At 36.5% G+C, this 13,689-nt stretch overlaps 1 protein-coding gene across 1 annotated transcript in view; it reads left to right on the top strand.

Moving 5' to 3' along the window:
• The window catches only part of PAWR (pro-apoptotic WT1 regulator), a 101,115-nt gene that overhangs the window by 68,982 nt on the left and 18,444 nt on the right, over positions 1–13,689 (top strand). The window contains exon 3 of the mRNA XM_058568731.1: positions 8,799–8,833. Coding sequence (XP_058424714.1) covers positions 8,799–8,833 — 35 coding nt within the window. The remainder of the gene's footprint in view (positions 1–8,798; positions 8,834–13,689) is intronic.

The following is a 13,689-nucleotide window of genomic DNA, read 5'->3' on the forward strand; positions in this document are numbered from 1 at the left end:
GTCTCATTTTGATTCCATCTGCTCCATTTAAATATTTTCAATGGATTTAACCACTGATTTTCCTTATATCTAAATGCTTTTTGACTTAAGCAGTGTTTGGTCCTTAGTTCCTGATCGATGAATATTTGCTGACTGACTGACTAAACAGGTTTAAACAGTATCAACTGTAAAAATAAGCACGAAAAGTAGTTACCTCTTTGCTGTTAAAAAAGTAAGAATTAGTAAGTTTAAGTGAGCGAACAGTTCTGCTCTAGGCTGATTGATATTTGCGTTAGAATTAGATAGCGTATAAAGAGTTGAGCAGCAAGTTTCTGCAAAGTGAAATGTTTAAACATAATAATAAAACACAGTATGTGGTACTGAATTGCCAAAAACATCTATATGTCTGTGTAACTATAACATACTTTTTAAAATAAAATTTAACTCAGTTTCAAATTAGTTGTTATTTTGGGTTCTTCTGGCACAGAAAATTGGGAGTTGGTGTATTGGGATACTTCAGTATAAAGCAAATCCTTCTGCAGAATCATTTTACGTAAACTATAATTTGGGAATGATTTTGATATAATCTAATCTTAAATTATTTTGATGGCATTTTGAGATCTTAAAATACTGTGTTGTCTTTTCAGAGTTCCTGTTTTGACTTTTTAAATGCATTTTCTTATGATACCACTTTAAAAGGAGTGCCCGAGCAGTATACACATCTCCCCATTTTATTGATTAAAAAATGAAATATTGTCTATTAATTTGCAAGGTTATGATAAAAGGCATTTGGCAGAGAGAGCAAAAATTTTGAAGTGGTTTGGAAATGCGGATGCAGAACTTCTGTCTCCTCTGCTCATTGAGGCAGATGCACTGACGTGAAGATTCCTAGAGTGATGCAGGCGTATCTGTCCCCTGTACCCAGGCTGCTGCTGTGAGAAGTAGATCCCTATTATAATGTGGTGTGAGCTAACGGGCAGTGTGTCTCTCAGCGTCTATGTGACTGTGTGTGATGTAAAATATCTTTGTATCCTTTGTCTAACAAAGTTGAAGTTAAATCTGAGCCTGTTCCAGGTGAAGATACAGACTTAATTTATTGGGATAGAGACAATGTAGCATTTTGATTAAAGGTCTAGACCTGGTTTCAATTCTTGGTCATCCTACTTACTCTGGCATACTCAACATCAGGCAGCAGCTTTCACAAAGAGGGCTGATTTCTTTCTGTTGAGTTTCCTTACTCACTCAAAGCTGGGGAGCCTAGTGTTCAACACATAGCTTATTCCCAAATGTATACCCAGATATGGAACAGTCTCAGCTGCCGTGAGCTCTCTGAGGAGATTTCTGCCTTATCCAGTCTGTTGTCTTTCCTATGGCTTTTCTAATCTCTTCCCAGGCCCACTCTTCATTTCTGTCATTTTTATTTGTTTGTTTCATTAGCAATTAGGATGTGACTCATTGGTGACTTTGGTTCCAAGTGTCTATTTCGCCAAGCTGTGTGCTCAGGATGAAAGTGAGGTTCAGACTGTCCCATGGGTCCCATATTGCCTCATTGAAATTGGAGTGGGAACGGGAACTCCTCTGTCTACATGGTGATGTCTCACTGAGTTACTACCTAAGCTCGAATTTTCTGTTACTTACATAGGATAGATATTGATTTATAACTCCTTCAAAAACAACAAGGAGAGAGAGAGAAAATATTGGCATCATTGGTTGTTTTAAGGCTTTTTTGAATAGGACAGAAATATCAATTTGGCATAGCAGTATGCTTTGTGAAAGGTTAGAGTATTTTAAATTTCTCTTTGAAATTTTTCAAATAATGTGGAGTAGTGGTAATAAAAATGAGAATTTAAAAGTTTCCCTATGTTTTTAGCTATGATTTTACATATATTTAACCATGTTTTCTACAAACAAGATCTCCTACATAACCACAACACGACCCTTAAAATAGGAATTTAAAATGGACACATTCTTACCATCCCATATTCAGACCTCGTTCAAGTTTTGCCAGTTGTCCCAATCATGTCCTAAATTTATAGCAAAAGGATCTAATTCAGAATCATGTGTTGCTTTTAGTTGCGGTATCTCTTTAGTTTTCTTCAATCTGGGATAGTTTTATAGTCTTTCGTTAACTTTCTTAATCTTGATAACACTTTTAAAAATTATAGGTCAGTTATTTTGTGATATGTCGTTCAATTTGGGTTATCTAATGTTTACTTATAATTAGATTCAGGTTATATGTCTTTGTCAGGAATATCACAGAATTGATGCTAGTTTTTCTCCTTGTGTATGCTGTCAGGTGGCACATGATTTTAATTTGTCCCATTGCTGATGATCATCACTTTGGTTATGAGATTAAGGTGGTGTTTGCCAGGCTTTACTTCTCCTTCTTAATAAGTATTTTGTGGTTAAGTGCTTTGAACCATGTAGATATGTTAATCCCCATCAAACTTTCTATCTCTATCCATTTATCTATCATCTATTTATTTATATATCTGTATCAACTCACTATTACCTATTTTATTTGATGGGTTATACCCCATTACCCTCTGTATTAGTTTTCTGTTGCTGCTGTAATAAATTACCACAAAATCGGTATCTTACAACAACACAAACATATCTTCTTACAGTTCTGTAAGTAGAAGTCTTACACAGGTCTCCTTGGACTAAAATCAAAGGATAAAATCAGGGATGCATTCCTTTTTGGAGGCTCAAGGTGAGAATTGGTTTCTGTACCTTTTCCGGTTCTTAGCAGCTACCTGAATTCCTTGGCCAATGGCCTCCTTCCTCCTTCATAGCCAGCAACGGTGGGTTGAGTCCTTCTCATATCGAGCCATTCTGACCTTTTCTTCTTAGTCATGTCTCCCTCTGACCTTCTGCCTCTCTCTTTCACTTTTTTTTTTTTTTTTTTGCTGAGGAAGATTGGCTCTGAGCTAATATCTGTGCCTATCTTCCTCTATTTTATATGTGGGATGCTGCCATACATGGCTTGAGCAGTGCATTGGTCCGTGCCCGGGATTTGAACCTGTGAACCTCAGGCCGCCAAAGTGGAGCACGTGAACTTAACCGCTACACCACCGGGCCGGCCCCTCTTTCTTCCACTTTTAATAACACTTGTGATTACATTGTGCCTATCAGAAAACCCAGGATAGTCTCCCTATTTAGGGTGGTTGATTAGCAACCTTAATTTTCCTTGGCCATGTAACCTAATATGTTCACAGATTACAGGGATTAGGGCGTGGACATCTCTGAGGGTCATTATTCTGCCTACCACACCATTATTATTTATTTTGATATTCAGATTATCCCAGATTTGGCCAGTGGGAGCCCCTTCAAGCTTTTGTATCCTTTGCCACGTCTCCATCATTCTTGGAAAGCTTCCTTGTTTTCCACCATAATAAGATATTATAGGCCCATCTTTAACTTTCCTACCTTAGCCTTAAAAGCAGCCATTTCTCTAAAGAGCCCTGATTCCTTTTACTGGAAAATGATATTTTAAAGCCAAGATCTGGGCTGTAGGTATGTTCCTGTTATTGAGATGTCACCATTCCTAGTCGTTCTCTATGTACAGACCTATAAAATATATGTATGTCTACATGTAAACACATATGTATATATATCTCTCTGTCTGCTGCCTGCCTACCTAGCTACATCTGTCTATTGAAATTAATTTATATCGATATCTCAATTCTAATCTAATACCATAGGGTAACTGCCTTTTGTGACATCGAGAAACCTATTTCCCATCATCCTTAATATGTTTTCTCATTTGTTCAGTCCCCCCGTGTGTAACCTATCTTCCGTTGCCACCCCTTCCCATACGTATGCACTCCTCACCACAAGTGGGTTCTGACATACCATGTTGGCTCTTCCTGTGCATGAATAGTCTCCTCACTTTCTTCAGGCTTGGGCATCCCATGTGAGGCTGCAGGATGCCCTCCTTACCCTACTTGAGTTGTGACTCCCCACACTGGATCACCGCCTTCTGTGGATTCTTTCCTACCTTGCTTAGCTTCTGCCATCCGGTGACAGGCTCCTCTGCCCTAGGGCCTTTCTTTGTTCCTGCTCAGACTCTGAGACCTCATGCTGGAATGCTCCTCCATGAGAACCCCTCCTCGACCTGATTGGGTTTTAACACTTCCAGGCCAGGCTGTCACTCTGTGTGGACAGTCACTTTATCCTGTTTGGGCCCTGACACATCACCCCTGTTCATCCCTCTGCAGAGATGCTCTCCATACCCTCCAAGGGCTGTGAATTCCCCATGCCAGGCTGCCTCTTTGAGAGTATACCTTTTCTACCCTTCTGGGGCCCTAAAACCCCAGTTTGGGCCACACTTCTGAATGGATGACCATCACACCCTGCTTGGGGCTCTTGACCTCCCTTCCTGGGACTCCTGTTCTGACCTTGCCTCAGGACCGATAACCTGCTTTCCTTTTCGCACTTTGTAGACACTCTCCTCATTCTGCTCAGGCTCTGATTTCTCAGGCCAAACCAAGTCCCCATGCTGTACTGATGCTCTCCTCAGATTACTTGGACTCTGATTCTCTCTGCCAAACAGCTCTTCTTCATGAGGGGTGAGTACTGTATTCCCATACCTTGGTTTGGGCCACTGTTTTTCCGCCCCACCTTCCTCTGCCCCACCTAACAACTTTAGGACTGAATTGTTCGGGAAAGGAAGAGGAAGGATGAGTTTTTCCTTTTCTTTTTGTTTTTGCTTGAGGAAGATAAGCCCTGAGCCAACATCTGTGCCAGTCCTCCTCTATCTTGTATGTGGGTTGCCGCCTCAGCATGGCTGACGAGTTGTTAGGTCCGTGCCCGGGATCCGGACCTGGGCTGCCAAAGCAGAACCCACTGAACTTAACCACTGTGCCACGCTGCTGGCCCCAAGTTTGTCCTTTTTTAATCTTTGTTAATTTTATAAAGTTCTTGTTTTATTTTCTGAGTTATTTTATAAATTATACATGAGATATTTTGTTCTGCATTCATCATCAACAGTGTACGTATCTTGCTACATTATGTATATCAATAAAGGTATTTTATGTTAGTCCGAGGGCCGATTAGCATATTATGCCATAATTTTACTGAGGGCTGTGGCTTAGTTGCCAAGTGGTTTATTGGAATAACTTCAGTATTGTTTTGCTATATTCTACTGGGCTTGTATTTGTCTGATCTTATTTCACATATGCTTTTATATTTGTCTATACTTTACAAGTTCTGATCTGCCACTGCACCTGTAAGGACAATGTTCATGGGATTTCCTTCTTGACCAGTCTAAGCTTGAATGAAGCAGAATGTTTTATTTAAACTGACACAAAACTGTTTGTGCTTTGCCAGCATTTTCTAAGCTCTACATAGGTCTTTCCCCCTCCCGTTAGTAATAAAAACCATCCCATTGCAAGGAAGATTATTTTAGGAAAAGTATATTTTAAATCAGTTGTGTAACAGCCTTTGGGGTTATTGGAAGGTCTTTTTACGTAGTCTTGGAAACTTTTAAGACCACTGTCAGTCTTAGCAGTTGTATTTTTTACAAGCTAAAAAAATATAGTTACAGTGATACTGGTATTTCTCCTTTTTTCTCCACATTTAGAATGGAATTGTCAACTTTAACAGTTGTATTAATTATTAAGTTGTCACCTTTCGCTTGGAAATCTTTGTGGCCATAGAAATATCTAGGCTTCTAGTTAACAAACATAAAGTGGAGTTTATATTTGTATAGAATTTTATGTTAATGTGTAGGAACATCAAGCATTTTCCTCCTTAAAATAATAAGGGACTCTTTTGCTGTGCCTGTGGGTTGATTTTGTTTTTTTCTAACATTTCTCATTCAACATTTGCCAAGTTTTCTCTTTTTGCCAGGGGTATAGAGATCACTGTAAACTCCATCTGTAATTGTCGATTTTGAATACCCATGAGAAGCAGGCTACCGCCCCTCCTAATCTCTACTACTACTAATAGTAATGTAGTCTGTCCAATTTGGGGAACATTCCATTGTTAAGGAATGTAATTCGATTACTAGAATCACTGTGAAATAATATTTAGCTACAAAATGTATTCTAATAAAAGACCATATTCAACTCTTCCAATAAAGAATAAGCTTATGTTCTCTGTTTGCTTCAGAATCTTACTTATTGACATATTAGTTATATAGAAGTAAGCTTAAATTCTAATTGTTTACACATCTTGGGCATTAGCATGGAGTGATTTGATGAAGTATGTCAGAGTTCTAGTTTTATCAGTTGCACCAAACCAGCTGTATAGAAAATACTGTATAAAACTTACTAGTTGTTTTAAAAAAAAAAGTGACTAGTTTAAAAAAAAAGGCTTAAGAAATGTAGAAAACTGATATTATGCAACTTCCTGTTAGTATGTTTAACTGAAAACTTGTCTGATACTGACTTTAAGTCATTTATAGTTGGGTCAAAGTATAAAATTAGTATAATGCCATTATAGATTAGTGTTGCTGAAAATGCCCTCCATTTCACCTTTCTGTATTTGTTAAAGTTCTACTCTAAATCTGTATTAGTCAAAATTTTACTGTATTCGGGAAAGTGCCTATTTTAAGCCTGAGAAATATTATTTACTGCCAGGTTGTTCATACCATTTCAGTCGATATATCAGTAACCCACAAATCAGTAAAACCAACAGGGCTATTCTCATTTAGCAATTCTGCTTTCTCTATCTCAGTCAGAGTTATTAGTCTAGGTGATCAAGCTGATGTCACACGTTTTGAAATATTTCAGTTATAACTAAAATGAGAGAGATGTTTTGAAACTCATGGCATTATTAGCATTTTTTTCCTAATGCATATTTAGACATACATCATTTAAGCTACATGCCTTAGCTTTTGTTCATATAGAATAAGATGAGGAAACTTTATTAAAAAAAACTTTTATAAAATGTTAATTGAAATACTGTTTGGGAAGCTCTAAGGGAAAAAGTTCCATATAAAATCATTATCATCTGCATTTGATAAAATGTACTTTGGATGGGTACACATAAGCTTAATATTTCCTCCTGCTTTATCTAAATAACCAGTGATTAAACATTTTGATCTAGTTATTATGGTTTCAAAGATAATTTAAAAGCTAGATTTTATAAAGTATATTCTTGGTCATTATTCATATTTTTATAAATAGGAGATCTGTTTTATGTGCTTGGTGTACAAAGTACTAAGATCTGTCTGCCTCATCTTTGGTGGCTGCCAACTGAATGACAAGGGGCTGAGAAGCTCTTTAAGCTGTGCTTGCTAGGCTTTTGTTCCTGTCCCTGCTGCATGAACAGCTGATGCCCAGGGGAGGGTGAAAATGCCTTTGCCCAGCTGTCAAAGTGTGGCTCCCCAGAGGTGATCCTGTTAAGTGGTCAAGCCCACACACACGGGCACTTTAGTGTCCTGTCACCTGGTTACTTCCTGCCACTGCTTAATTCTGAAGTGGTGCTTTTTCCGAAACTGCAGGTTACTGGGAAACTGATTTCCGTAAATTGTCAATATATATTTATTGCATACTGTTTGAGCTGGGAAAAAGGAATCAAAAGTGGGGGTTCCTTCCTTCCAGAAGCTTTTGTTGTACTTAGAAAATAAGACATATGAGATAAAGTTATATATAAATAAGTGATTTAGGCTGTTGTAATGGGAATATATTGAATTGGAATAATTAAGATAGATTTACTAAAATTCCATATAGAAAAATTGATAAAGATTTTTCCATATCCTAGTTTATTTTTTTAATCTTAGCTGTCAAATTTAATTGTAAGCCTATTGTAAAGGAGTTGTGCTAATTGTTTTATTATGCACTTATGTCATTTAATCCCCACAACAACCTCATAAAATAGACATTGTTTTTACTCCTGTTTTAGAGATGAGGAAACTGAGACTGACAGAAGTTAAATAACTTACCCGTAGTCTCATAGCTGCTGAGTGGCCTGTCGGGTTGGAATTTGGATCTAAATCTTACTCTTAACCGTGTGGTTTGCTGTACTGTTCCCCACGTTGATGTGTCCTTTATTGTCCCATGCCATCAGTATTTGCTGTTTTACTCTGGAATCTGGTCATCTTATAAAGTGAGCTTATTCTTTGATTTTAACCAGATGAGAAATTCTTTAATTGTGGGGTCTCACTTGGAGACTTTTAGTGATTAATTGGAAAAAAAGTTATCATCAGTTTTTAAAAAGGCACATCATTTAATTTTGACTGGTTTTATTAAAATGAAACTGCAAAAATAGTTGGAGAGCCTGGAATATCAAAAGACTGAACAGAGAAATGACTGCCCGGTTAGTTGCAAGGTAATAATTGCCCATCCCAATGGTTAATGTTTATTTTCAGCAGTCTTTTTTTGTTTGGTAGCTTAGAATCAGCATAAAAAGTATTTTCTCTCTTTTTATTTTTAGCTGCCTTTAAAAATAAGCATTAATTATTATATGTATGTGGTGAATTGTAGCTCTTTTTAAAAAAAATGAGGGCGTTAGAAAGACTGGAAGGGATATATATATATATTTATAATGGTTGTGTTTTTTAATACTTGTTGACTTCCAAAAGGATTTAGGCTAATTGGTTGATGAATGATACTCCCTTTGTCCATTTCGAAGCTTTTAAAATGCTTCCAAATTAAAACTACAATTTAAAAAAAATGATTAGTTTTGTCTGAAAAATCAGATGCAGGGTCTTGTTTTGTTTGACTAGCAATATGAATTTTTAAAAGTAAAGGTAATTATTCCAAATTACTTTCTTGCAAAATTAGACATTATCTGTCAATTATTTTATGTAATCTGGAATTGTGTGCTTGTATATACACCCAAATTGATATGTCATTATTTTTACTTTACAGGAGCCATCTAGAACAGTTTCAGGAAGATACAAAAGGTAAATATCCTTCAGTTATGACTTACAACATATTGTAGACTTGAGTGTAATGTCTGTCTGAACATGGCGTAACTAACTAGAACTGTTTCAAGCAGCTTTTTGAAAGATAAGAAATCTTAATATTGTGCTCTTAAAAAGAAATTACATTGTAAGCAGGAGAGTAATGTCTGTCTGACCGTGACTTATTTTGACATAACCTGCAGTCTTTGAAAACTGCGCACACCATGAATTTGCATGGGCCTGATGAACTTAGCAAAATAAAAGCTTAGAATCATTTTCACTTATGTACTTAAACATTGAAAATACAAGCATACCACCTGTATTAGTCAGGTTCGGCTGCCGTAACAAAATACCATAGACAGGATTGGCTTAAACAGACATTTATTTTCTCACAGTTCTGGAGGCTAGATGTCAGAGATCGGGGTGCCAGCATGGTCAGGTTCTGGTGAAGTCCCTCTTCTAGATGGTAGAATGACAACTTCTTACTGTGTCCTCACATGGTGAAAGGGGCTAGGGAGCCGTGGGCTCTCTTTTATAAGAGCACTAATTCCATTTATGAGGACTCTACCTTCATGGCCTAAGTACCTCCCAAAGCCCCACCACTTCATACCATCACTTTGGACGTTAGGATTTCAAATATGAATTTTTGGGGGACACAAACATTGAGACCATAGCACCACCTCTACACGAGTATCGCTTTTACCAGAAAATGTGTTTGAGTGTCTGTGCACGTATGTAGGAAGAAAATCAGAATTAGCTATGAGAAGTTGTTTAATGGAGATACCTGGGATATTAGCTTTCTTCTTCCCTGTTGAAGCCATAAAGGTTGCAGAAGATGTGGTCATACTTGTGCTAATAATCATAGAATAATGGTAAATCTTACCAAGTGCTTATAATGTCCAAGGTGCTTTTACATAGAGATCTCATTGAATTCTCACAGTTATCTTACAAGATAGGTACAGTAGGTACAATATTTACTTTTCATTTCGTAGATGAGGGAGGTGGGATTACAGAGGTAGAATAATTTCACTGGGGTTACAGAGCTAGTCAACAGCAGAATATAGGTTTGAACTCAGGCAGCCTGACTCCAGAACCTGTATGCTTGCACGAGACCGTCTACCTAGATTTATACATATAAAACCTTTGTTTTCATCCATTTGTGTGTTAAAGTTTGAAATAACTGGTTAAAAGTCTTGATTATTATATTCCATCTAAAACAAAACATGGATTAAGAGCAGCTCCAATTTTAATACTAAATTATGTATAAATAAAATTCAATTTTTAATTTTTACCATGGGCCGTAATATCTGTTAGTGGTAGAAAGAAGTAAGGCGGCCAAGGTAATCGACAATTGAATAAGTAGGTCTGAAACCGTTTCTGGTGAACACAATATATTTGCTACTGCTTCTATTTTCATTTCTGAGTAATTTTGATTTAGGTGTAATGAAACTTGTGATTCTTTTAAGCTTCTAACATTTATACATTGCTTGGTAATTTTTTACTTAACACAAACAGTTTAAACTAGGAAGAATCTTTTTTCTTTTGCCAGAAATCATTGCCATCAAATAGCTTTGATTTGTTGTATTTCCAGGCCACATTCTCAAACCAAAAAAGTTTTTATCATCAATTTTTGGTTTGGGGAAGAAAGATAAATTTCAGTAACTTATCAAGTTTGTTGTATCAGTCATACATATTTAGTTCTTATTAAATAATAAGCCTTAAGTTATGATTGGCACTTTTCAGATTTGTGTTCTTTAACTAGAATCCATAGAGGCATCATTTTCTTATGAATCCTTATCAAAAGCTTTATTTGCATATCATTGTTGTAAATCAGGAAGAAAATTGGTTTCCCATGGTGTGTGTTTTTCTGTTTTAAAGCTTGTTGGACCATTGACTTACTTGTGACCTGTTCATGTACTTGTACTTCTTTTATTTTCATAGCCTAGAGCATGTGGTTTGTTACTCACCAGCTTTCAAAGGTTGAGCCCTATTTAATACTGTTATAAAAAATATATGTATATTTTTAAGTTCCTAGTTATTATTCACTGACGCAACAACTCGTGGTTTGAATACTGTCTGTAAAAGGAAAAAAAACACTAAAAATAATAAAAACTAGAATCTGTATCTGCAATTATCAATTACTTATCTAGAAGAATTTGTTATATTTTACATCAACAGTTCATTACTTGCATTAATCTGTCAGTAAGTTATAGCAGTAACTAGAGAATGGATGTTTCTTGGTGAGGGTGTCTGCTGACTAATGGGGATGAAGAGCAGGAGGAATGGGCTGAAGGATAGAAATTTGCTATCATATATTAGAAAATATTTTCAGTGAAGCAAATAACATATATATAGAGCTAGACAAACTCTTAAAAAGCCATTAGAGGGCATAAGCACCCGCAAGACTAGTTTGTATGTGTGCTCTTATAAATTATGAATTAAATATTTAATTTTGTAAATATCAAGAATGTACTTTTTGAGCATTGAGTCTGTTAAGCACTGATGAGTTATGCTATATTTTATTGACTTGACTCTTGTTTATCTAGAACATCTCTTATGTATTCATTGATTTCCTTTTTAAAACCTATTTAAATAACTTTAGGGAACTATTTGGAGGTGGGGCTCATGAAATGTCTGAAACTCTAGGTTTAGGAAAGTTGGATCATTGTCATATATATTTGTGGATTTTTTTTTTCAGTGTGGAATTTTATTTTATTTTTTTTCTTCCCCAAAGCCCCAGTAGATAGTTGTATGTCACAGTTGTACATCCTTCTAGTTGCTCTGTGTGGGATGCGGCCTCAGCATGGCTTGATGAGCAGTGTATAGGTCCGGGCCTAGGATCCGAACCAGTGAACCCCGGGCCGCCGAAGCAGAGTGCACGAATTTAACCACTACGCCACAGGGCCAGCCCGTGGAATTTTCTTCATAGAATGTTTACTTGGTTAAGTTTATAGTGCATTGGTTGAAATAAAATTTTTTAAAAAGGCAAGACAGATTGTTAGATGTGTGGCTGTGGACCCCCTGCTTGGTATGATTTCTAAGTAAAACCTTTGTACACTTTAAAAAAAAAAAACAAAAAGCGGTTAAGAGAGTTCTGAATGACTTGCAAAGGGCGAAATTAACCAGGGTGTATAATTTACCACTCTTGTTTCAGTGTGTAACTCAACCATCAGGAATGGTGCTGATTAAAAACATGGGAAGCAAGTTAAGACAAATATTAAGTTTTATCATTCTCACATAGAAAGTAACTGGTTCTTTTGTTTTCACAAATATATTTAATACAGTGTTATTTTGTTAAGTAATATATTTGCAAGTCATAAGTGCTTATAAGTCATCCTCCCCTCCAGTAACATTAATAGGATACATTTGTATAGCTTTTAACAGTATGCACACCACCTTCACGTGCATTACCTAACAATAGCCCCATCAGGCAGCTGCACAGGCAACCTCTTTCCAAAATGAGGAAAAAGGCTTTAGTACCACATTCTGTCTGAGCATAAATTAGTTAAGAGAGGAAATATTACAAGTATTTGTTTTTGTAAAGAGCATGGACACATCAGGATATGAATGTTAGAAAGAATTAACGTCAAGCTGGCCCAGTGGTGTAGTGGTTAAGTTTGGCGCAGTCTGCTTCGGTGGCCCAGGTTCGCGGGTTTGGATCCCAGGTGCGGACCTACACCACTCATTGAGTCATGCTGTGGTGGCAACCTACATACAACATAGAGGAAAAATTGGCATGGGTATTAGCTCAGGGCCAGTCTTCCTCAAGCAAAAAGAGGAAGATGGGCAACAGATGTTAGCTCAGGGCCAATCGCCCTCACCAAAAAAAAAAAAAAGAATTAACATCTTAGCTAAAACCTAAGTGCAAAATCTTATTTCAAATCTGTAATGTTTCATGTTATTATTATACTTCTATAACTATAACTCATGTAGCTTCATCAGGACTTTTCTTCCCTTATAATGTTTTGCAGTTACTGAGAAGCATTAGGATAGAATTTTTATACAGCTTAAAAATTATCTTCATTTTAAAAGCAATCCTCACTATTGAAGATTTGGATTATAAAAACCTACTCATAATCTTACCACCCAAATCAATCACTATTAACATTATTTTTATGTTTTACTTCCAATATATTTTTCTAGGCTTTTTATTGTATAACTGTGAGCATAGTGGATGTACAATTTTGTATTCTGATTTGCTCCTTAGATAATGTAACACAAGTATCTTCTACTTTTGTTTTCAGTTGTATAAAGAATGGTATCAACTGAGAGATCTCTGCTGTTCTCTTTTTCAATGACGTGTAGCATAAGTATACCAGAGACCTTCACTGTAACTGCTCTGGGGGCCCATGATTTCTGTATTCTTTATTTGGATAAAATGTGACTGATTCTTTTCCTTAAGGGCCAACATGCTCTTCCAAAGTCAATTCTGCTATAACATTTGTTTTGAAAACTTGAATTTGTACCAATTGATATATTAGGGAACAATTTGACCATAACACAAATTTTGTGTTTGCTTATGCACAATTTTGTTCACGAGAAACATTAGGTGAATACAGAAAACTATACCCACCTCCAGCAAGCCACGTAGGAATACCAGAATGCACACCGCAGATATTTACCAGCTTTTCTCAGTATGAGCCACAGCCATCCACATGTGGTGTTACAACTTCCTGTCTGATTTCAGATAATCCTCCTTTTGACACTTCACTCAGAGTGGAAAAAAAAGAGAAGGATCACTTTCAAAAGATACCATATCTTGAATTATCTCAGATCTGTTGTGTTTGAACTAATACACAGAAAAGTTAAAACCTTTAGTCGTCACTTGATTCTTAAGCTCTTTCATAAGAAATGGA

This window comes from Diceros bicornis, chromosome 25 (assembly GCF_020826845.1).
Source record: "Diceros bicornis minor isolate mBicDic1 chromosome 25, mDicBic1.mat.cur, whole genome shotgun sequence".
NCBI lineage: Eukaryota > Metazoa > Chordata > Mammalia > Perissodactyla > Rhinocerotidae > Diceros > Diceros bicornis.